The following is a 24,771-nucleotide window of genomic DNA, read 5'->3' as shown; positions in this document are numbered from 1 at the left end:
GAATGAGGAAGCCTTTGTAAGGGGACTGCCTGGGTAATAAAAAGCACCCACCATTGGCAAAAAGACAAAACCTGACATAGCTTACATCACTATTTAAAAACTCAGCTAACACTGACTGGATTAAGATAGTCTCTTTCTTAGGATGCCTGGGTAGCTCAGTTGGTTGAGCATCTGACTCTTGATTTCCTCTCAGGTCATGATCTCAGGGTGGTGAGATCGAGACCCTCATAGGGCTCAGTGGTGAGGACAAAGTCTGTTTGTCCCTCTCCCTCTGCTCCTCCCCCTGCGTGCTCTCTCTCTCTCAAATAAAGATAAATACATAAAATCTTAAAAAGTTTCTTTCTCATGCCTACAAGAGGACATAAGACATATAATTCTCTAACAATCCAAACTTTTATCCCCAAAGGAAAGTCAAACAAAGGGAAAGGAGATGAAGGTTGGGGTTTTAATCTACACACACACACACACACCAGTGAGGCTTCTACTCCTAGGGGCTCTTAAAGCACTGAGACTAAACCCACAGACATTTTTTAAAAATGGTACCACACAAAGGATGGGAACCCTAGCCATTTACCCAAGGGTTGCCAAGAGCTGAGCCTTGTCCTTAGGGAAACCACCTGATGTTCTGGTACTAAGATGGAACCTTGTAAGGAAGCAAGTCATCTGAGGGGAGATGAAGACTGGAGACTGGAACCATGATAATGCACCTCCAAAAATATGGGCAAGACTGCTAGTATTTCTCAGGCAGTTAGAAAAGCTTAAGGGACACTGTTCAGGAACTATAATTAGCAAGAACATTCCCAGAAAGCTAAGATGCTTCATCTTAGAGGAGGTCTATTAGATTCTGTATACATGCTGAAGTGGTAGCAGAGAGTCTGCCATGATCCCTTCACTCTCAATCTGACTTGCCTGGAGTCCATCCGCTTGCACATGCCAGTGGGGACTAGAGTGACTGAGGTGAGGTATGGACCAGGAACAATGCAAATTACCTGACCCACCAGGGACCTGTACTTGAAACTTGGTCCCAGAGCTGTGTTCAGCCTGGTCACTTTTTCAAGGTTAATCTTTAGGGCCTGCCTGCAGAGATGATCTCATTCAGCCTAGACAGAGGTGGTAAGCATGTAGAAGCTACTGGAGCTTTATTCTCCACATTTTTCCAGTGTTGGTGGAGTTTTATTCTCTTTATAATGGGAGTACTCACTGGTGACTTCTGCAACAGAGCTGGCTTCCTGCACATCAGAGGGGAAAGCACTGCTGCTGGGAGGCTGGTGAGAGTCACAGTGACTGGAATGAGTCAAATACCGTTCATCTAGTGAGTCTTCTGAGACTTCATTCTCTTCTTCCTCCTGGAGCTCCCTGCAGAGCCTGGGGTGGGGGCAGGGAAGGGAGGTAAGACAGGAGATTAAACTAAGGCAACCTGGAACCACAGCTTCACAGCTGGTCCTATCTCAAGCTCCTGGAAGAGACCCCAGAAACCAAAAAGGCCATCTGGATGAGAGAGAAAGCATATCAATCCACTTGTGACTAGGGTTACTGTGCCTAGAGTTTGGTAAAAGGGAGCAGCAGCTGCTCAGTGTGCTGGCCACATAACGTGGATCAGGAAGTAGACTCAACTACTCTCAAAAACACTTATGACACACAGAGACCTTAAAATGCTGTGGACAACTTTTGTTTAAAAAATATGAAGTGGTCCACTGAATTAGTGGCTCCTGAGACAATGTCTCACTCTGGGTTTTTTTTGTTTTGTTTTTACCATACAGGTTTTTAGACTACAGAAACCAGGGATCTCTGGCCTTTATGTCAGACTGACTCTAGCTAATTAACCTTGATGAATTACTAGGAAATGGTAACCAATACAAGAACTGCACAGAAAACAGACAACATTGTTTAAAAGGACAGACACGTCATTGTATGATGAATGAATGAATGAATGAATGAATGAATGAATGAATGAAATAGGTAAAATCAGCAGTTTCTGAGTTTTTTTTCCTGGATCTGGGACTTTGGCCTCTTGGTGTCTTGCTTCTGGAATCTTCTCTAGACTTCACCATTCCATTACTGGCCCTTTCAGCATTCAGTTACCTGGGTGCCAGGGGCTCCTGTCCATCTTCATCCTTCTTATCATTGTAATTTTCTACAAACCAAAAAATAGAAACAGTTAGTCAGAAATTGAGCAGGTCCCATTTCACACATTACAAATATGAGGGCCTATATGATCGGAGGCGTAATACTCTGCATGTTTGTTCAGAATACTCTGAGAGAGAGGGCTTAGGTTGTGTCTTCAGAGAAGTAGCCTGGCAAGCTTTCCTGAGCAACACCGGACGGTCTCTTCCTGGTGTGGCAGATCATCACCATGACATCTACTACCAAGTCAAGGCAAAAAGTTGAAAATGTCTTCTGTCCAGTGCACAGAATACTCATTCAGCCGCCTTCTGGACTTCTGCAGCTGTAATCTTCATTTTTGCCACATGGCTGGTGGCTAGACCATGGTTGTATGTCCTTTTAGGCTCTCATAAAGAACCCACTGCAGTCTCTGAGAAGCAACAACTTCAGGAGAACCCACTTAACCTTTCTAACCAAATGACTTGACAAAGGCACTTGTGCATGCCAGAGTGTGTGAAGAGAATCTTCCCTCTTTTTTTTCCCCCCTTTTTTTTCCTGACCCCACCTAGAGACAAGCACAGTTGCTGAACTGTATTGTCAAGGCAACTGGACAGTGACCTGAACCACAAAAGAGAATTTCTCTCATCAAAAGAACCAGGAAAAAGGAACCTCTTGCCTAAAAAGTGTGAAGAGTGCTCCCTTTTATTTTCTATTTCTCAATTCTCTTGCCTCCTTGCTCTCAAAGTAGCCCCAGTCATGCAGAACTGCAATGCAGTGTGAGAAGAGAAATCTCTGAGAAAACTCAATCTTTCTAAACAGAGGAACTTGGAAAAGGGACCCTTGGGAACTTGAAAGTATAGAAGAAATACCAGAGAGAAGAGAGGCTGGAAAACGGTCTATGAGCTGACAAAAGTACCAGGACTCATCCCCAAACCGAATATGTGTGGAATTGGCCCAACAGATCATGACAAAGGATTAAAGAACTGAATTACCACATAAACCACCATCTACTCCAGACTAAACCTGAGTAACATATTTGCCGGACCAACCCAAACAACAGCATATCAAAGGTACTGAACGCTCACCTGATATTGGAACCACTGCCTATAGAAGGTGAGACAGAACTTGGGAATCTGACCCTAATGGGGTTGATTGCCTGCTAAAAAATAATTTCCAGGCGTGCCTGGGTGGCTCAGTCGTTAAGTGTCTGCCTTCGGCTCAGGTCATGATCCCAGGGTTCTGGGATCAAGCCCCAGGTTGGGCTCCCTGCTCAGCGGGAAGCCTGCTTCTCCTTCTCCCATACCCCCTGCTTGTGTTCCCTCTTTTGCTATGTCTCTCTCTGTCAAATAAATAAATAAAATCTTAAAAAAAAAATAATTTCTGGAGGGTTTTAACAGGACCCAGGGTCTTACGATATAATATTCAAGCATTTCAATAAATGAATAAAAAGCATTTGATAGAATTTGACATCTATTCAAAATAAAACTCTCAGAAAATAAGGAATAAAAAGGAACTTCCTCAAATAAGGTGGAAACATTTCTTGGTTGGACCATGACTCCTCATGTTTGCATTAGGAGACATAATTTTTTCTCCCTGTTGTCAGCAGTCACCATCATAAAACAAAAAACAAAAGATTTGTTTGTTCATTCAAATATGAATAAATAAAACAAAAAAAATTAAAAAGGGAACTTCCTCAGCCTAATATGGCACTATGATCATTAATTAGGAAACTCAATATTATTTTAAGATTTATTTATTTGAGAGAGAGTAGGGGAGGGGCAGAGGGAGAGAACCCACACAGGGCTCAATCCCAGGACCCTGAGATCATGACCTGAGACAAAACCAAGAGTCAGACACTCAACCAACTGAGCCACTTAAGTGCCCCCAGAAAACTCAGTACTATTAAAAATGTCAATTCTCCTCAAATTTTTCATAAATTCAAAGCAATGCCACTCAAAATCCCAAGAGGATTTTGTTGCTGTTGCTTTTTTTTTTTTTTTTAACAGATAATGGCAAGCTGATTGTAAAATTTATATGGAAAGGCAAAGGATCTTGTTTTAGGAAAAGAGTTCTTAGATATAACTACAAAAGCATCATCTGTAAGTTGGACTTCATTAAAATTAAGAAATTCTGCTCTCTGAAAGACACTGTGAAGAGAATGAAAAGATAAGCCATAGTCCAGGAGAAAATATTTGCAAATTTAATATCTCATAAAGGACTTGTATGCAGAAATGTAAAGAACCCTTAAGACTTGATAATAAGAAAACAAACAACTCAATTTTAAAATGACAAAATGTTTGAACACTGGCTTCACCAAAGATATAAGGAGAGTCAACAGGTATTTGAAAAGATCCTTAAAATCATTAGTCATTAAGGAAATGTAAATTAAACCACAATGCCTTCCCCGCCCCCATGCTTATTAAAATTGCTAAAAAGACAAAAAGCAAAAGAACAACAACCTGAAATTATCAAAAGTTGATATTGGGGAACAATTGAAATTTTCACACATCGCCAGTGGGAATCTGAAATGGTATAGCCACACTGGAAAACAGTGTGGCAGTTTCCTCTTCACATACCACGTGACCCAGCAATCCCACTCTTACATATTTACCCAATTGAAGTGAAGTGAAGTGAAAATGTATTTTCACACAAAAACCTGTGTGTGAATCTTTCTAGCTATTATTCATAATTGCCCCGAACTGGAAATAATCCAAATGTCCTTCAATGGGTAAATAGATAAATAAAAGTAGTATATCCATATAATGGAATAGTACTCAACAGTAAAAAAAGAAACAAACTACTGATACATTCTGGACATGGAAAATCTGTAGGAACAGAAAACAGATCCAGTGGCTTCCAGAAACTGGGGCGGGAGACAATGGTTGACTACATAGAGGCACAAAGGAACTTTTAGTGGTGATGGAACTATTCTGTATCTTGATTGTGGTGGTGCTTACACCACCCTATATGCATTTCTCAAAGCTCACAGCACTGACACTACAGGGAGCCATTTTACTGTAAATCAATTATCCTTAAAAGAAAGGGGAAATGTCTGTGGGGGCTCCCCTTGGGCCCAGGTGAGCAACGATGGTAGGTATTTCCACCTGATAGTATCACTATCAATAGGCTGAGAAGGGCACAAAACAGTAGGACATCTGGCTAAAAAGTCACTCGTAGAGTCCTGGAAGCATAAGTCCTGGAGACTTACGTGAGGCTAGGATCTTTGTGAGGACCTAAGGGTCTCCATGGCCTGTAAGCCAACTTACCAGTGGTGAGTTTGCTGGCAAGGTTCTCTGCCAGCTGGCTTCCTTGGGCCAGTTGTTCACAGAATCTCTGTCCCTGGTAGCGGGCAATGTCAGTGCTCCTGAGGAGGCCTTCAAAAGACTTGACCGTGCTCTTTGTATGCTGAATGAAAAGATAACAGACACCTTTCCCTTCCTGTATCCTCTGTCGTAAGTGGGTCAGTTCTTGTGCCTGAGCCTGAATTAGGGGATCATATTTCCTAAAGTAAGAAAAACAAGTAAAATGTAACAGTGCATAGGTTATGGGAGTTTCAGCAGAGACATCTTGTAGAATGCCCCTAAGGAACTTCCCAAGTTGAATTTTTACACAGGTTGTATGACTTGCCTGTGGCAGAGGGAATGAGGAAAGAGCATTGGGTTTGGTTCTTTGTTTTTTATTAACTTTACTTTGAAAAGATGCCCCTTCAGTTCCTCAATTCAGCCCACATCCACTTCCATGGATTATATATCATCAAGCATTATGCAGAAAGTGGCATGCACATATGCACAAGCCAGATATAGAAGTGTTGGGTGGGTACACGTGGTGTTGATTCAAAGAATGAAAAGAAAAATCAATGAAAGGGTCAAGAAGCATAGCATTCTTTTCGGTGACATGCAAATAAGCCATAATCCGTAAGGAGACACTAAAGAGTAAATAAAGTTCTGAGTTACAACAATTACATCATTCTAAGTGGGTTTTCACCATTTTCTAATGACTATACAAATATTTTGCATGGATTCCAATCTAAAATGTGAGCCTCAGAAAGCTCTCTGTGAGCTTTCTTTTTTTAAAAGATTTGATTTATTTATTTGACACAGAACCAGAGAGAGAGAGAGACAGAGCAAGCACAAGCGGGGGAACGGCAGGCAGGGGAGAAGCAGGCTCTCTGCTGAGCAAGGAGCCCGATGTGGGGCTTGATCCCAGGACCCTGGGGCTCGATCCCAGGACCCTGGGATCATGACCCGAGCCGAAGGCAGCCGCTTAACCAACTGAGCCACCTGAGGCTGGAGATAGTGCCACATATTATGCAACTTACAGTACCCAACGGAGTGTACATACACAAGTAGGTATTCAGTTAATACCACATAGAACCACATAATCCCAAAGCTGGACTAGACATTTATAGTCATCTACCTCATCTGATGCCTGAATCTCCTCCCTGCTGTCCTACTAAGTGATAGTCTACAGACTGTCTTTCAAACTCTATTCCATAGAGCTCCTGTAAAGTGTCAGAGCTGGTGAAGACATAGACTAGAGAACAACAGAGGCTCTAGACCTAGGCTTCCTTCAATCAAGTATCTCTGCTTTAGATTTTACATATTTGAGCTTCTCAGATTTCATTTCAACAAAGGGTTAAAAGACATCTTGAATGCCACAATCTACCCTATATTTGAAACTCTCTGAGGATAAACAATGCTAGTCCTCAGTACTAAATTATTAATAAACTATTTTCCAGACAACAGCTGCTTGATTATCTATATACCCAATAGCCCTACCAGTTAATACTCCACATAGCATAATACTTAGAAAAAAAAAAAAATCAAGATTGAGAAGGAGAAACATTTTTGTCATGAAAAGGCACTTTGGAAAGCTTGGAAAATATTTCTTGTAGTAGAAAATGTTAGTTCATTAATGACAACCACCACACCTATAAAAAAATAAAAGTATAGAGGTGCCTGGATGGCTCAGTTGTTAAGCGTCTGCCTTTAGCTCAGGTCATGGTCCCAGGGTGCTGGGATCGAGCCCCGCGTCAAGCCCCGCATCGGGCTCCCTGCTTGGCGGGAGGCCTGCTTCTCCCTCTCCCACTCCCCCTGCTTGTGTTCCCTCTCTCGCTGTGTCTTTCTGTGAAATAAATAAATAAAATCTTTTAAAAAATAAATAAGTAAATAAATAAATAAAAGTATAATAATTACAGAAACTATTTGTTGAGAGCTTCATATGTGTCAGAGATGGTTCTAACTTGTATTAATGCATTTAATCTTCATAGCCCTCTGAGGGTTTATGATACTGTTAGTATTTTCATTTTACAGATGAAGTTGTACCTCAGTTGAGGTAACTAAGATTCAGGAAAGTTAAGTAAATTTGGGGCGCCTGGGTGGCTCAGTTGGTTAAGCGGCTGCCTTCGGCTCGGGTCATGATCCCAGGGTCCTGGGATCGAGCCCCAGGGTCCTGGGATCAAGCCCCACATCGGGCTCCTTGCTCAGCAGAGAGCCTGCTTCTCCCCTGCCTGCCGTTCCCCCGCTTGTGCTTGCTCTGTCTCTCTCTCTCTCTGGTTCTGTGTCAAATAAATAAATCAAATCTTTTAAAAAAAGAAAGTTAAGTAAATTTGCCCAAGGTCACACAGCTAGAAGCCACATTGCTAGTACTCCATCTCAGGTGTCTGTCTCCATTTTATTCCTATGATATTTAAGGGAGAACCCCAGAGACCTAACTACACTACCCCCTAATTCCCACAGCCCCGCCAGTTGTCTTTACCTAGTTCTGTGCCTGCCACGTACTTTTCTATCCCTCTCCTTGGACAAATGCGCTCTTTATACTAGCAGCCTGGGCTGCCCCACTTCAAACAGTAATTCACACATTCCCACACAGGTACCTACTTACCCAAGCCTTGTAGCTGGTCTCATCTTCTCTGCCAGTTGCCTGTCAAACTGTACTTCTTCCTCCAGCACGGATTCGATGAGGCCTTTGTACTCTTCACTCTCTGAGAAAACAGACACACCTGCCTCAGGGGAATGCTGGACAAGCTGCTGTGCTCGCTGCCTTCAAAGGAGGAGGCAGGGTCCAGGTCCATCCCAAGGACAAATGGAACCCTGGCAACCAGGCTCCATGCTGGGAGCTCCACATCTCATTCCTCAATCTCCCAGATTACATGCCATTTTAGATATGAGGAAAGAGAAGCTCATGGGCAGGTAACTTACTCAAGATAATTGAACTGGAAGGAGACAAGTCAGAATTCATATCCCCTGAGGTCTGACTCCAAATCTTGGGCCACTTTACCAAACCTTGTAGCCTCTTAGGTAAAGCATTAACCTGGGACATAAAGTAGTGATTTCCTGTGTGTTGGAGAAGGCGCCAAAGTTTGTAGGACTGATAGTTCTCCCATGTTGAGAGTTTCAATAATCCCCCCAATATTTCAAAAATTTCCAAGTTTATTTGGATACAACTGTGTAATATGTATAAGGAGGGGAAAAAAATCTGAAAGATATATGTTCGAATGCTACCAGGTGTTGTGTTAGAATAGAGGAGAACTAATACATAGTGCTTCCATGGCATTGTTCTAGTAGATTTTCAAGAATTATTATCATGTAATCATCACCACTAGCTAAAAAGGTAAATATTATTATTACCATTACAGATGAGGAAACTGAGGTACAAAGAGGATAACTTGGATTTGACCCCAGAAGTCTGGCCCAGGATACATGCTCTTAATCACTGCACTGTATTATCTTTATACTAAGATCTAGGGTGATATCTCTTTTCTTCTCTAGCTTCAAAAAATTTGTCTTACAATTGTGATTTTAATGAGCGATGTAAAAAAAAAAAAAAAAAACCCTTATATTTCCACATCCCAAAGCTCATCTTTTCCTTCTTTATTTTTAAGATTTTATTTATTTATTTGATAGAAAGAGAGCACAATCAGGGGGAGTGGCAGGCAGAGGGAGAAGGAGAAGCAGGCTCCCTGAGGAGCAGGGAGCCCGATGCGGGGCTTGATCCCAGGGAGCAGGGAGCTCGATGTGGGGCTCAATGCGGGGCTTGATGAGGGGCTCAATCCCAGGACCCTGGGATCATGACCTGAGCTGAAGGCAGTCACTTAACCAACTGAACCACCCAGAAGCCCCTTTCCTTCTTGAAAAAGTAGGCTTTTTAGCTTTTTTCTCCATGTCTAGTAAGTTGGATAGCAAATTTTATCCCCCATTGATTTATTGAAAAATAACTGTAGAAATTTGAAAGCAAACTCTACTTCAATATCAGCAAGAATCCTCCTCTAATATTCCTGTCTCTTATGTGTCCTCACTTACATCATGATTCCTTCAGTCACTACAGCTTCCTGCCGCCTCCCCTCTGGCCCCCCCATTACCCACAGGTTTGGGATTGTCCAAGGATTTCCAAATGTGAGAGCTGAGCATGGAGAGGGAAGGGCCAGCTCCTCCATTCTCATTTTGGCTCCACGTCTCAAAGCCCAGATCCTGGACTAGCTTGCTGTCTGCAAAGTTCATATTCAGGGAGAGATCGAAAAGGTGTTACAGAGTCTCTGATTTTCCTGGAAATACTTTCAATCTCACCAGAGTGTGAGGAACAGCTTCTTAAAACTCATATGGGAAAAAAAATCTTGCTCCAGGCATCAGGACTTCCCTCTGCGTCTGCAATCGATGTTCTGATCTCCAGGTATCTGCGGTTCAGCGGGGAACAGACAGCTTTAAGCTCCTATAAGGCAGGTAGAGAATACTAGTACACTCCCAGGGCAGCTAGCACAATGCTTTGCAAAGGGTACTTAATAAAAGTGATACTATATGTTTCTAGAATCTGACACATGTTCCTGAGAGAGAAAAGATAGTTCAGTGTCTGAACCAGGGTTTTAGCCTCTCTGCCTCCCTACCTCTCACTGTAAACTTTACTCCTTTGTGCCTCAGTGTCTCCATCTTTTGCAAATTGAGGGTAAAATACCCACTTCTACCTTTCCAGGAGTATAGTCAGGACGAGATATATTTTGATGGAGAGAGAAGAATAAAGTTTGGAGAGTGTTTAGTTTCTCATAGGGAAGTTAGACAATCATTTATCACTCTGGTGACTGTGAACCCATAGGGCTTACTGTATTTCTGCAGCTGGTTGGCCAGGATGTAAGCAGTAGCCTTGGATGTGAGGAATTTCTCCATGAGGTCTCGGAAGTTCTGTTTGTTTTTTTCCAGCTGGGAGCACAAGTACTGGTTGGTTTCCAGGACGCTCATTTCTGTCCTCGGATCAGAGAAAGTGGTGGGAGATTCTGCCATGCTGAAGCTTGTGGTGGTAGAAGAAGTAGAGCCAGGACCTGGGGAGCAGAAACCCAATAAATAATTAGAAACAAGTGAATAGATTATGGTGATGGCTGCACTGCCTGGTAAATTACTAAAAATCATTGAACTGTACAATCCTAATAAGTGAGTTTTATAGTTTGTAAATTATACCTCAAAATTTCATTAGGTGGGGAAAAAATGGACTTAAACAGGTCTAAAGTTTGCAGATGTAATTCATACTTACTTTGGGGCCAAACTTCTTCAGCATTCCACAACTGTAAGAATTCTTAACCACAAAAACAAGGTAGAAGATACCAGAGCTCAGAGCCTGGGGCACTGCCTGCAACTCAGGCTCTGGCAAGAGTGCCAGACGGAGTACCCAGCCTGCCAGGTAACTGTTTGGAGTCACAATAACAGAACTGGAAAGTGCGGGGGTGTCATGGAATCTTAGGAGCCCCTGTCTTCCAGTTGCTGAGGCCTCGCTGATACACAAGGTCACCTGGTCTGTTGTGAAGTCCCCCCAAGCCCCCAGCAGCCACTCTCAGTATTTGTGTGCCCATGTGCTGATACCACACCTCTTTCTAAAATTTAAGCATATTTTTCATTGTTTATTCTTGTAAGTGCATAGAAAACATGAAGGAATCAATATTTTCCCAGATTCTTTCATTGTCTTAAGGACTGTCATGAAGTCACTTCACTTTTCCGTCAGGAAAAATTTAAAACTTTTTGGTAGTCTTGGTGTTCTTCTTTGGTTCTCTAGTTTTATTCCACATCAGTTTAATATTATAAGAAAAATTCTGAGTATAATATTCAGTGTGTGAATAATTAATTTATAAAGATTTCTATCCTGTGTCTGAATTTTCTTCTTGCCATAGCCCAGGGTTATGTCTGCTTCTTTTCCCTCATTGAGGAAATATATTGGCTTTTCATTAAACTTGGAAGTCGAGTTTGACATCCCTATTTCCTAGCCCCGCCCTCCTCCTGTATGTGTGGATCGCTTTGTGTTTTAATCTCTATATACATATATTGTGATTGTCACTTACAAAATTCTTTCTAGCTCCACAGGGTATCTTTCCCATTTGTCAAAGTCATTGAAAGAGTTTTTTAGTTTTTTTTTTTTAAGATTTTATTTATTTATTTGATAGAGAAACAGGGAGAGAGCACAAGCAGGCAGAGCGGCAGGCAGAGGGAGAGGGAGAAGCAGGCTCTTGCTGAGCAGGGAGCCCAACGCAGGGCTCGGTCCCTGGACCCCGGGACCATGACCTGAGCCAAAGGCAGATGCTTAATCATCTGAGCCACCCAGGCGCCCCTGAAAGAGTTTTTGTATATGTCTTTGAATACATGTAGTGGCCACCTTGGGATGACTTATAAACTAATGTTATTCTTTTTTTTTTTTTTTAAGATTTTATTTATTTATCTGACAGAGAGAGCACAAGCAGGGGGAGCGGCAGGCAGAGGGAGAAGCAGGCTCCTTAGGAGCCCAATGTGGGACTTGATCTCAGGACTCCGGCAGGGAGAAATTTTTTTTTAACAACAGAAATCACACAATGAGGTGGTGGAAGTGAAAACAACTGTCAGCAATCTCTAACCAACACTAAATACAACCAATTACAATGGATTCAAATCCTCTCAAATTGGGTATAAAAGTAAGTTCCAGCTATGGCAGTGTGTTAGACAGAAAAGGGCTATATATTAAGAATAGTACAAGTCTAGGGGCACCTGGGTGGCTCAGTCGTTAAGCGTCTGCCTTCGGTTCAGGTCATGATCCCGGGGTCCTGGGATCAAGCCCCACATGGAGCCCAGCAGAGAGCCAGGCATCGGGCTCCCTGCTCAGCGGGAAGCCTGCTTCTCCCTCTCCCACTCCCACTGCTTGTATTCCCTCTCCCTCTCTGTCAAATAAATGAATAGAATCTTCAAAAAAAAAAAAAAAAAAAGAATAGTACAAGTCTGTACCAGGCTAATTGTAAGGCACTGTAAGTGAAGATATGACTCTCATACAAAGACAAAGGGCAGGGGGATGCTTTTAAATTGGTTGAAGAAGTGATATTCTAGTGTCTACATGAAATGTCAAATTGTTTTTCACTGACTGCCTTCTGTGGCCAAGATGATGTGATGAAGGAAAGAAATCTTGGAATTTTCACTTTTTATCCATCCTGTATAGGTCTCTGCAAGACATCACAGTTTAAAAGCTGGGCTATTTTTTCCTTGGTCTTTTCTAGACACTCAAAAGAAGCTTCAGAGGTGAGAAACTCAATTATCACCCCAATTTTCCTGAGTAACTCAGCGGGTACGCAAAGAGCCAGCCTCTTGAACTTTCACTGTATAATGAACTGGTGAAAAAAAATGGGAGGAAAGGGTTTGGGAGGCACCAAGCAATGGAAGGGCAGAGTTTGCTTCAGCCAGGGAGGAAATTAGCTTTCCATAGGTCCACACTAGATTTAGGACCAGACACAAGAGTCTGAACTAATTTTTTTTTTTAAAGATTTTTAGTAATCTCGGGCGCCTGGGTGGCTCAGTCATTAAGCGTCTGCCTTTGGCTCAGGTTATGATCTCGGGGTCCTGGAATCAAGTCCCGCATCAGGCTCTCTGCTCTGCAGGAAGCCTGCTTGCTTCTCTTTCTCCCACTCCCCCTGCTTGTGTTCCCTCTCTCACTGGGTCTCTCTGTCAAAAAAAAAAAAAAAAGATTTTTAGTAATCTCTACACCTAACATAGGGCTCAAACTCACAACACTGAAATTGAGTTGCATATTCTACCAACTGAGCCAACGAGGTGCCCCATTTTCTGATATTTTTCTAGAAGTCTACTATCTACTTGGGAAGATTCCCGCCCCACCAGAATTAGGCTCTTTCAAATCAGATATTTTGATTTGAGTGCCATTACTTTATAGTGCTACTTTATATAAATCCCCTCTGCAAGTCTTTGCTGCAAGTGTTTTCTATGTGCTGTTTTCCAAAGAGAACAGCTGTGTAAAGCTGTTTTAGAATTGCTTTTTCAAAGTCCTTCCAGAGACTCGTTCTGATTAGACCTACTCCAGCAGTTGAGAAACAAGCATCAGTGGTTCAGTAGCAGAATTCTGGCCTTCCTTGTGGGAGGTCTGGGTTCCATTGCTGGTCAAAGGAGGGTTTTCCTTGCACTTTTTCGTGTCCAGTGCTCTCTGTTGGATTATCTATTGCACTAGCAGGACAGGTTATTACAGGGTTGTGGGTCTCAGGAGGCAACGCTAAAAAGGAAAAAGGGCAACTATACCCCTTAGGTTAATTCCAAAGCAGAACAGGCTCCAAACAAGGGATTTTTCAGAGCTCTCTGTCTTTAAAAGGACAGGTGAGTATGGTGGGTCATTTTGAATACTTGAAACCAAAGCCATTGCTACTTCTGATCTTTCCGTGGGCAGATGTCTGGAATTTTAGGCGTCGTCAGGTCACTGATTAGCATGCTGGGTCTTGGTCTGACCACTGAGCAGCGTCTCACTCTGGAGTGAGGATCAAGAAATGAAGGTCCAGGAAGGAGGGAAACTGGAGCCCAGCAGACACCCTGGTGACTGGGGAGGCATTAGCCGCCTAAGGAAAGGAAAGGTTTGTGTGGAAGAATTAGCGTGAACATGATGAGGGAAGCTACAGAGAAGGCCTCAGACTTTTCTGTGGAAGTGGAAGTAGGCCCTCGACTTTGGTGGTCTTGGTAAAATTAAGGACAAGAGTGAGCCCCAAGTAGAGAGCAGCACGTACAAGAGAAGCATTATCACCCCTGCTTATTTTACATTCCCCTAAGCAAGACTTTTGGTCATGGGGGTCATGTGGGGGAGGGTCATGACAGTCGCTGGCTCTGGAGGACTGCAGGAGGAGACTCTGGAAAAGGCTCTTGGAGTCAAATCGTTTGTTTAGGCCTGTTTTCATCAACTCCTTTCCTCAGCAAAGAGTGGGAGGGGTTGCCGAGGAGAGGCGCCCGTGAGACCCGGGGTCCCCAACATCACCAGTGGACTCCGGGGGACGCAGCAACCGAGGCGGCGCGGCCCGAGACCGCTGTCGGGAAGGTTCGGCGGCCCCGAACTGGACCCGGGGCCTTCCCCCTACGACCCGCCGCCCTGCGCTTCCACCCTACCGCCGCCGATGCTCTGCACGCTCGGGCCGAACTGTCCTCTTGGACGCCGGCCTCTCTCCCGCCACACAGCCGCCCTGTCAGAAGCTCGTGCGTCTTCTTTCGTCGGCCGCGGCCTTGGAGCCACGCTTCTCCTTGCTGCGCGCTTTCGGCAAACGACCCTCCCGGTACAGGCGGGGAGAAGGACTCCACCCGCGACCCCCGCTCCGCTAACACTTCAGGCTTTGGGACCTTTAACCTCGGGACCGGGCCTGGGCCGCCGTGGACACTCCCCCTGCGCTCTGCGCGCCCAACTCCCCCCTTCCGGGCCCGGCCTCGAGGGGCAGGGGCCGCGCCGGGCCCCCTCGGCGCGGCCCCTCTCGCCGGTGCGAGCCCCGCGCCCCTGCGCGCGGCCTGCGGACCAGCTCCGGGCGGCGTCGATTCAGTGAGTCGGGCGGGCGACGCGCAAGTGCGCGATGCGCGCCGACGCGGGCGGCGAACTCGCGGCCCCCGCACCCGCTGCCCTCGCGGCCCCCGCACCCGCTGCCCTCGCGACCCCCGCACCCGCTGCCCTCGCGGCCCCCGCACCCGCAGCCCGCACCCGCTGCCCTCGCGGCCCCGCAGCCCGCACCCGCTGCCCTCGCGGCCCCCGCACCCGCTGCCCGCGCGGCCCCCGCACCCGCTGCCCTCGCGGGCCCTAACGTCCCGGCCCGACTGAGCTGCCAAGACGCCCAGGCGGGAGGGACCGGCAGGAGAAGGGCAGCCTCCCCTTTCGGTCCTGCCCAGTATTAGGTTCCCAGAACGCTCTGGAAGAGACAGAGAGGGAGAGGTGGAAATAGAGCCAAGGGAAGGGAAGAACTCCGTGCGATTTTGCTCATCTGAAAACCGCATGAAGATGAAATCGGGGTCCTGGCGCTGGTGAAGGTGAGTCGAGCTCCCATCTTCAGTGGGAGCCAAAGCCTCCCTGGCTACTGATAGAGAAAAGACGTTCGGGTTCGAAGCGGAGGGCCAAGAACTTGAGATGTCTTTGGTGCAAAAAGGTGGTTTTATTAAAGCACGGGACAGGACCGGTGGGCAGAAAGAGCTGCCCCGGGGTCATGAGGAGTGGTTGACTATATACTCTCAAGTTGGGAGGGGAATAGGGATGGTGTAGGTCTGAGAAATTTTGGAAGCAAGGTTTCCAGGAACTTGAGGGGGCTAGCTATTGTTGGGAAAAGGTCATTTATTACTGTATAATAAAACCCGAGTCATGAGACCCTTCAGGTGTATATCGGTGGATCATATGCTTTGGGAACGATTGCCAACATGTATCTTGTGGGGTAGAGATAAAGGAAGTTTCCAAAGGAATTTTTATTTGTTAAAGTAGATTTACAGGATCCTGGGAATTGGGCTAGATTGCCTTTTGCCCTTGGCAAAGTATTAACATCCAGGCAGCTGAGTTTCTAGAGGAATGTCATTCTGCCTGTTTCAAGGACTGATCAATGGGCCGTAGATAGTAAGGACATTTTTTAAAAAAGATTTTATTTATTTATTTGACAGAGAGATAGCGAGAGCCGGAACACAAGCAGGGGGAGTGGGAGAGGGAGAAGCAGGCTGAGCAGGGAGCCCGATGTGGGGCTCGATCCCAGGACTCTGGGATCATGACCTGAGCCAAAGGCAGATGCTTAACGACTGAGCCACCCAGGCACCCTGGTAGTAAGGAAATTTAATAATTTTTCTTCTGCCTTTGTTTTCCACATCATCTACCAGTGAGTAAGCAGCCCCTGTTCCTTTTGGCACTTGAACATCTCTCCCTGGGCTTTCTGTGGATTCCAAGGATGCAACTGGTAAGTTTTTTTTTTTTTAATATTAAGGATTTTATTTATTTATTTGGGAGAGAGAGAGAGAGCATGAGTGGGGGGGAGGGTCAGAGGGAGAGAGAGAAGCAGACTTGACTTGAGGGCTGGATCCCAGGAGATCATGACCTGAGCCAAAGGCAGGCACTTAACCAACTGAGCCACCCAGGCGCCCCTGGTAAGTTTATTTTTAAGGCACTTATTTGAAGTAAAAGTACTTTAAAATCTTTTAGCAAAGGAAATGGTTTCTGATGGGTTTTGAATGAGGACTTCCAGGTGTGGGGGAAACTAGAGAAAGCAACTGTAGAGGCCGCAACAGGCTTGAGTGATAGAATGTAGAAAGGGCCCACAGCAACCCCCTGGCTGAATACCAGGTGACCCGCCTCAAAATATCTGTAGGCCCTAACTAACCAATGAGCTATTTGCAACCAGACACGGTTACCAAAAAAGGGAAAATGCCATAGTCGCCACACATCCTCACCTTCCTCCTTTAAATACAGCCCCCACCCACTGCCTGGTTGCCGACAGTCTCTGCTTTGCTGACCTGCCCGATACTTCCTTGCAGTGTATTCAATAAACTTCTATCTCCTTTGTTCTGCCTCAGGTGAATGCTTTCACCACCGGTGCCACCGCCCCCCCCACACCCCATCAGGCAGGCCCCACATTTGGGGGCCCCATCCCAACAGGTGACACCACAGCAACTACAGTTGAGAGTGTCACACACCTCGGGGCACTTCAGCCAGGTAGGTTTGACCTCCAGGTTGGGCCTGTCTTAACTTTCAGTGCATTGTTTGTGGAACTTACTTAAATATGCATTCAAAAAATATATAATAAGTACATCAAGTCCACTTTTTGCTATTTTTACCCAGATAGAAAAGAAGAACTAATGATAAAGTGTCATAAGATAGCCTTTAAATATCTGATATTTCCATTAAAATTCTTCCTCTCTTATATATAACCATCCAGCCTCCTTTTATCCAAAATGTGATATCCATGGCCAAACCCTAAAATCAATTTACTGGTTCCAGCTTATTCTTCCTCCTACTGTATCTAAACCTCACTCCGATCTTCCTTCATATGCCAAAAAAAGAAAAAAATCCACTCTCCTGGAGTTGCCAATTTGCAACCTTATGTTTGACAAATCAGTATAGCAAATGGGGCTCTCCATCAGACTCTCTCTAGAACTAAGCAGAAAATTTAAATAACACATTATTTTCCATGATCAGAAATAATTAAAAGGCCTTGAAAGTGAACTAATTTTACTTCAAGAAAAAAATCCAGAGGAAATGCTAAGTATTGTAGACATTGTGCCTCTCCATTATCTTTGCAGACAACTGAAGATTTATTCTCTTCAGAGGGTACAAAATATCTTTAGCCACATGATCAACCAGTACACGTAAGGACATGGATACAATACTAAAGTGAGAGCGGCAAAGTAACAGCATACTTTAATCTGTGTGGTGATTACATAAGTATATGCATATTTCAAAATTTATTGAGCTGTGCAAAAAAAAAAAAATACAAAGCTGGCAAACTAAGGGGTGCCTGGGTGGTTCGTCAGTTAAGTGTGTGACTCTTGATTTTGGCTCAGGTTGTGATCTCAGGGTTGTGAGATTGGACTCCACCCTGGACATGGAGTCTGCTTAAGATTCTCTCTCTCCCTTTTCCCCTCCTCGTTCGTTCTCTCTCTTTAAAAAAAAAAAAAAAAGCTGGCAAACTTATACTATCTAACTTTAAGACTTACTATAAGCTCTTCTAAGCAAAACAGTGGACAGTAGCATAAGGAAAATAGTATAGATAAACGGAACTGAGTTGAGAGGCCTGAAATAGACTCACACCTATATGGTCAGTTGGTTTTCAATAAAGACTTAAACCAATTCAATGGGCAAAGGAATGTTATTGAAACCAGTGGTGCTGGAAGAAAACTCTATTCCTATCTCACAAAAGTTAATTTTTTATGACTCATGGATCAAAACATTAAAGTTTAAAAAAAAATTTTTTTTTTTTAAGATTTTATTTATTTGAGAGAGAGAGAATGAGAGACAGAGAGCATGAGAAGGAGGAGGGTCAGAGGGAGAAGCAGACTCCCCACTGAGCAGGGAGCCCGATGCGGGACTCGATCCCAGGACTCGATCCCGGGACTCCAGGATCATGACCTGAGCCGAAGGCAGTCGCTTAACCAACTGAGCCACCCAGGCGCCCCAAAAACATTAAAGGTTTTAGAAGAAAACATATGAAAATATCTTTGTGAACTGGGTAGGCAAATATTCCTAGCACAGGGCACAGAAAAAAAAATCATTGTAAGAGAAAGGAATAGTAAATTAGACATTATCAGCATTTTAAAAAATCTACTCAAAAAGATACCATTATGAAAGGAAAAAAGCAAGCCATACACTGAGGCTAAATGTATCTGATAAAGTACCTGTGTCCAGAATATATTGTGAGCTCCTAAGGTTTGTTTTTAAAAATCAAGCAATGTATCTTTTATTTATTTATTTTTAAGATTTTATTTATTTATTTGAGAGAGAGAATGAGATAGAGCATGAGAGGGGAGAGGGTCAGAGGGAGAAGCAGACTCCCTGCTGAGCAGGGAGCCCGATGTGGGACTCGATCCCAGGACTCCAGGATCATGACCTGAGCCGAAGGCAGTCACTTAACCAACTGAGCCACCCAGGCGCCCAAGCAATACATCTTTTAAAATATGGGTAAAAGACTTGAACAGACACTTTAGAAATAATGATATAATAGTCAATAAACACATAAGAGTGCTCAGTATCATTAGTTGTCAAGAAAATGGAAATTAAAACCACATTGAGATATCATTACACTCAGGAGAATAAATAAAATTAGAAGTCTGAAAACACCAAATCTTCGTAAAGATGTGGAACAATGTTAAAAAAATCATTCACATTTGTTAAACAGTAAGGCAGGCTTTATTCAGGAGGCCTACTACCATAGGGTTTTCTTTTAGACTAGCCTAGGCTCAACTCCAAGTCCAACAAGGGATAGTGGGAATGTATAGCCTGGAACAGGAACAGAGAGAGGTTTAGTGAAGAAAAATTTACTAAGAGGAAACATCAGGGGTAAGAGAGAAGATTCTGGCTAAATCAACCCAAGGGACTCTTGCTGAAGGCCCGCCAAAATGATCAGGTACCACCCCGGTGATGGTGGAGAATGAGGAACCTGACCAGATATCATGGGAGGGGGAATTCTGGTTAAAAGGACTTGGTAGGATTCTTGCTAAAATTGGACAACACAAAGACAAACTCAGAAGTCTGAAAATCAGGGCCTACTTGAGAAGAGAGTTTAGAGGAGTCTGACAGAGTTTGGTCAAGGAGAGAATTTTTGTCAACAACCAGAGCACTCATACATTGTTGTCATGACCATAAAATGGTACAGCCACTTTGGGAAACATTTTGGCAGTTTCTTATAAAATTAAACATACACCTCTCCCTCGTTGATTCCATCAAACCCTCTCTTAGGTGTTTGTCCAAGAGAAATTAAAAAAGAATGTGTATATGAAAACACTTATAATAAGAATGCTCTTAGCAGATTTATTCACAACAGCTCAAATTGAAAACAATCCAAATATCCATTATTGGGAGAATGGTAAAGAAATTGTGAAATCTCTATGTGATGGAATCCTACTCAGCAATGAAAAGGAATGAAAATCTGATATACTAAATAACATGGATAAAATTCAAAGACATTATGCAGAGAGAAATAAGTAGACATAAGCATACATACTCTGTGATCCCATTTACAGGAATTTCTAGAAAAAACAAAACTTAAGGTGAAATAAATAAGGATAGTGGTTGTCAAAAGATTCAGAGGATAATGACAATATTCATGATTCTACTGCTTTTAACATGAATGATCTGGTATTTCCTAAATCCAAGCACATCTGACAACAGAATGAAGTAGAATGCTCTTAGTCCATTTTATAGAACAAAGAATGAGATAATTGAAGTATATTTATCCAAAGCCATACAAGGGCAAAACCATTTATTTTAAATTGAAGTATAATTAGTCAGTGTCATATTAGTTTGGGGTGTGCAATATAATGATTCAAAATTCTATAAATTCTATACATTACTAAATGCTAATCACAATAGGTGTATTCTTAATCCCATATATCTATTTCATTCATCCCCCGCCAGGGGCTGAATGAACCATCTTTACAACCAAGAGCTTGTCCTCTGGAGCATACATTAGTTCGGTCTTTCTTCTCAGACAGTATATCAGGATTCTTCAGCTGTAGGGATCAGAAGGGAGAGGGAGAGGGCAAATGAGGGAGGGATGGAAGTAGAAATTCTTTCATCCCCTCCCTGTCTCTTCCTCCCTCCCTACCCCCCTCTCTCCGCTTCTTTCTCCCTCCTGCTTTTTCTACCACACCCGGCTCTGACCCTTCTCCCCCCTTCTGTTATAGAACAAAAACAATTCTCGCCATTCTGGATCTGGCTTCTGTTCTCCCCCCGCCCCCGCCCCCACAAGCCTCCTAGGAGGTCTCATTCCCCTTTTCCAACCCCCGTTCCCACCCACTCCCCCCCCCTCCATGTTTCCTTTCCTGCCCTAGGGATCTACTCCGCCTGCCTAAGTGAGTGAGTACACAACTCCGCTGAGCTGGGCGTGGGGAGCTCAAGCGCCTAGGGTGCTCGGTAGGCCTTTCAGGTTGCCCACTGCACGGAGGCTGAGCAGTCAATCCGAATAAAGGCTTTATACAAAGAACTTTCTGCTTTGAAAAACTTCATTATTTCCATTCTCAGGGTTCTTTGCGGGACTAGAAGCTAAACAACAATGTATTTAACAAGTCTTAACAGTGCTTCAGACCCTGTTCTCTGGGAGGAGACACCACGATCCCTGCCTTCCTGGAGTCCGGTGTTAGACACGGGAAACCAAACAACACACCGTCCCCCTAGGCCTCTTGGGGAAGGGCAGGCAGACTCTCCTTTGGGTGAAGGTGGAGCAATGCAAAGAGCCACCACCGGAGCACAACAGGCCTTCAGCTTCCCAAAGACCCCACGGAGGTCAGGTCCGGGGAATTGCGGCCCCGGGGTCTATGCAGGTGCTGGCGATGAGGCAGGTCAGGAGCAAAGTGTGGCAAGGCTGTTCCGCTGCCCTTAGAGTTTCGGAATCACCCAATGCCCCAGTTTCAAATGAGACAAACAACATGATCTATCTCTGTTCTGCAAAGCTATAAAAATTGCGGTTTTCCTGCAGAATGGACAGCAATAAATCCTGGGGTGCAAGTTCCAACTGCCTATGAAATCGGGGGAACTGCAACGTCAAGTCTCTGTGGCGCAATCGGTTAGCGCGTTCGGCTGTTAACCGAAAGGTTGGTGGTTCGAGCCCACCCAGGGACGTGTGCCTGGCTTTTAACTCAATTCCGCCTGTTTCCTGCTGTTTATCACCTGCAGATTTTCTCACATAAAATCTATGTTACTGGATTCTAGGTCCTACGACCTCACATCAGCTAACTCTTAAATAAGATCCACCCACCCCACCCCCCCAACTTCATTCTCTTAGAATATCTGCTCACCTATCAGCTTTATACCCCTAAACAGGAACTCAGACAAAAATAAGAACCCATGTTCTGGTGGGGTAAAGTTTTTTATTCTGCTCTTAAAGATTGGATGAATAAGTTAAACTTTTGTGACTCAATTTTTTAAAAAGTCTAAATTTGTTTGCATTCATTGTTCAAAATTCCTTGGGAAGATTGTTCTTAAGGGTGCTTACTTTTTTTTAAATTAAGACTTTATTATTTTTTAGAGCAGTTTTAGGTTCACAGCAAGTCGAGGGGAGGGTACAGAGATTTCCCATACATACTTCCTGCCCTCCACCCCCACATGAATTGCCTCCCTCATTGTCAACATCCCCCACTGGTGTGCTGCATTTGTTACAACTGATGAACCTACATTAGCACATCAGAATCACCCAAAGGCCATAGTTTACCTTGGGGTTCACTCTTGGTGTTCTACCTTCTGTGGGTTTGGACAAATGTATCATGAAAGTATCCACCATTAGAGTATCACACAAAGTATTTTCACTACCCGAAAAAACCTCTGTGCCCCCTTTCTGGCAACCACTGATCCTTTTACTGTTTCCCCAGTTTTGCCTTTTCCAGAATGTCATATAGTTGGAATCATACAGTGTAGCCTTTTCAAATCAGCTTCTTTCACGTAGTAATACACATTTAAGATTCACACATTTAAGATTCTTTGATGTCTTTTCAAGGATTGGCAGCTCATTTCTTTTGAGTGTTGAGTATTACTTCCTTGTCTGTATGTATCACAGTTCATTTATCCCTTCACCTACTAAAGGACATCTTGGTTGCTTCTAAGTTTTGGCAATTGTGAGTAAAGCTGCTATAGGGTAGGCATGGGTGGGCAGGTTTTTGTGTGGGTGAAACTTTCAACTCCTCTGGCTAATAGCAGGGAGCCTGATTGTTGACTCCTATATTAAGAAAATATTTTTAGTTTTGTAAGAAAGTGCCAAACTGTCTTCCAAAGTGCCTGTACCATTTTGCATTCCCACCAGCAATAAAGGAGAGTTCCTGTTGCTCCACATCTTCACCAACATTTGGTGTTGATGTGCCTCAGTTTTTTCATCTGTAGCATGAGGCCAACAGGGGTAACCTGTACCCAGGAAGTGCCTGGATTTGGTAATTGCTCTATCAATAATGTCCTGATCAGTGGAATCCTCATCATAATTATCCTTTGCATTTTTTTGACAGAGGCATTTCTTCTATAGTATGTGTACTATTTATTTAACTGCTTTCATATGGCTTTTGCAATTAAGTCGGTTATATGGTTTTATGATTCTGAATAGGCTGCAACCATCATTCTTGTACACATACCTTTCGCCACCTGTGCAGGTATTTCTATAGTGTACAGAACTGGAAGTGCAACTACTATATTATAGTATTCCCAGGATTCTAATTTTAAGAAATCCTGCAAATTTGCCTTCCACAGAAGCAGTGCCTAAAAATTACATTCCAATTTATTTCCCAGCCTGTCCATGTCCCTTTCTTCGTTTCTTTGCCAAGACAACAATCTTTCTGAATCTCTATGATATTCTTTTTTTTTTTTTTTTAAGCTTTTATCTATCTATTTGACAGAGAGAGACACAGCGAGAGAGGGAACACAAGCAGGCTTCCCGCCGAGGAGGGAGCCCGATGCAGGGCTCGATTCCAGGACTCTGGCTCGATCCCAGGACTCTGGGATCATGACCTGAGCCGAAGGCAGACGCTTAAGGAATGAGCCACCCAGGCGCCCCTATTATATTCTGATAAGGGAAATGCTGCCCTCCTGACTTAACTAAAGGGCAGGTACAACACAGGGACATCGTGAACATTACACAGAAACATTCTGTTGCATATGTTGGACGGCTAACCTTTCAGGATGTAGTCATTGAATATAGAGTCCTCCAATCACTGTCATTGTTTTCTGTAGTCAGCTAAGTTTAGGGCAGACTGCTCAGAGTGATGGCTTTGCTTCCTGCCAAGTAGCTTATCCAAGGGGAGAAAAGTCTCTCTGGCTCCAGATGGCTTTTCCTCTTTTTAAAAATAAATTTGGGGGCACCTCGCTGGCTCAGTTGAAAGAGCCTTCGACTCTTGCTCTCTGGATCGTGAGTTTGAGCCCCATGTTGGCTGTAGAGATTGCTTAAATAAATAAAACTTTAAAAAATAAATGTTGGTTTTGCTTTTATTCGATGAAAACAATCTCTAATGCCTGTTCTCCTTGCTATGCAATGGTGAGCTGGCATGCAGATAACTGTCTCTAGAGTATTCCTTGACAGTTTTTGGTTTTTTGCTATGTCCATAAAAATTAGCCTATCTGAGACCTATCATTGGAGCCAATAGAATCCTGCCCTTGACCGGCTCTTCCTGCACACCTGGACCATTAAGTGCTATTGGCTCAGTTCTTCCGTTGAATCTCATGAGCAGAAAATGAGCAAAGATCTTTGCCTTTTCCATACTAAGTGGGGTGATTGGAAAACTCCTCTCTCTCTCTCTCTCTCTCTGTCTCTCGCTCTCATTGTGCATCATTATTTTCTCCTATCAGCGGCCATCAGTGTGTGATTGTGCTTTAATTTTATGAAGTAAATTCCTGGGGCTAATCTCTGATGAGTGGTAGTTGACAGGGATCTCTAGTCCCTGGTAGGTCACAGATGACAACTAATCTAGCCTGTGAGACTTTTTGATTGCCTGTTGTCCTGAGGATTCTGGTCGGTATTTTCTGGTATTTACTTGGGGAATGCTATTGTTTGCTGGGCTCACATATATATTTCTGTATATTGTGGGTATGTGGGTGGTGCTGTGGATATTCTTACAGGTTCTCTTGACTCGCTGCAAAAATTTAACAGAGTAATTTGTTGTTTTCAGTGTTCTGACATTCCAAAATCTTACACCTTGGTGTTGTGCACTGCACGGCTTCTGAGACCTTCTCAAACTTCATTCCTTGTCACACGTTGTTGTTGTTGCTGTTGTT

General features: G+C 43.8%; 1 protein-coding gene and 1 non-coding gene across 2 annotated transcripts; one reads left to right on the top strand and one right to left on the bottom strand.

The window, feature by feature from the left end:
• Window positions 1-1,139: 1,139 nt before the first annotated feature.
• LOC118000370 (neuroblastoma breakpoint family member 6-like protein) lies at window positions 1,140-10,373 on the bottom strand. The gene is made up of 5 exons (XM_034990082.1): window positions 10,196-10,373; window positions 7,987-8,086; window positions 5,370-5,605; window positions 2,083-2,134; window positions 1,140-1,365 (listed from the first exon to the last, which is right to left on the bottom strand). The coding sequence occupies exons 1-5, from the start codon at window positions 10,371-10,373 to the stop codon at window positions 1,140-1,142; spliced, it is 792 nt and encodes a 263-aa protein (XP_034845973.1).
• An 11,198-nt stretch (window positions 10,374-21,571) lies between these two features.
• Window positions 21,572-21,645, top strand: TRNAN-GUU. Its single transcript has one exon. It is a non-coding gene; the product is annotated as a tRNA-Asn (tRNA).
• The last annotated feature ends 3,126 nt before the right edge of the window (window positions 21,646-24,771 follow it).

This window comes from Mirounga leonina, unplaced genomic scaffold, assembly GCF_011800145.1.
Source record: "Mirounga leonina isolate KUSES-001 unplaced genomic scaffold, KU_Mleo_1.0 Mir_493, whole genome shotgun sequence".
Classification (NCBI taxonomy): Eukaryota; Metazoa; Chordata; class Mammalia; order Carnivora; family Phocidae; genus Mirounga; species Mirounga leonina.
Note: the sequence above shows the minus strand (reverse complement) of the source record. Positions and strands in the feature narration are given on the sequence as shown.

What these genes read in the sequence shown, in the direction of transcription:
- LOC118000370 (XM_034990082.1), bottom strand. Translation starts at nt 10,373, where the DNA reads ATGGCAGAATCTCCCACCACTTTCTCTGATCCGAGGACAGAAATGAGC. An exon ending in AGACCAGCTACAAGGCTTGG is followed by an intron (nt 5,606 to 7,986) that starts GTAAGTAGGTAC and finishes TTCTTACTTTAG; the next exon opens with GAAATATGATCCCCTAATTC. An exon ending in CAGGAGCCCCTGGCACCCAG is followed by an intron (nt 1,366 to 2,082) that starts GTAACTGAATGC and finishes CCCCCACCCCAG; the next exon opens with GCTCTGCAGGGAGCTCCAGG.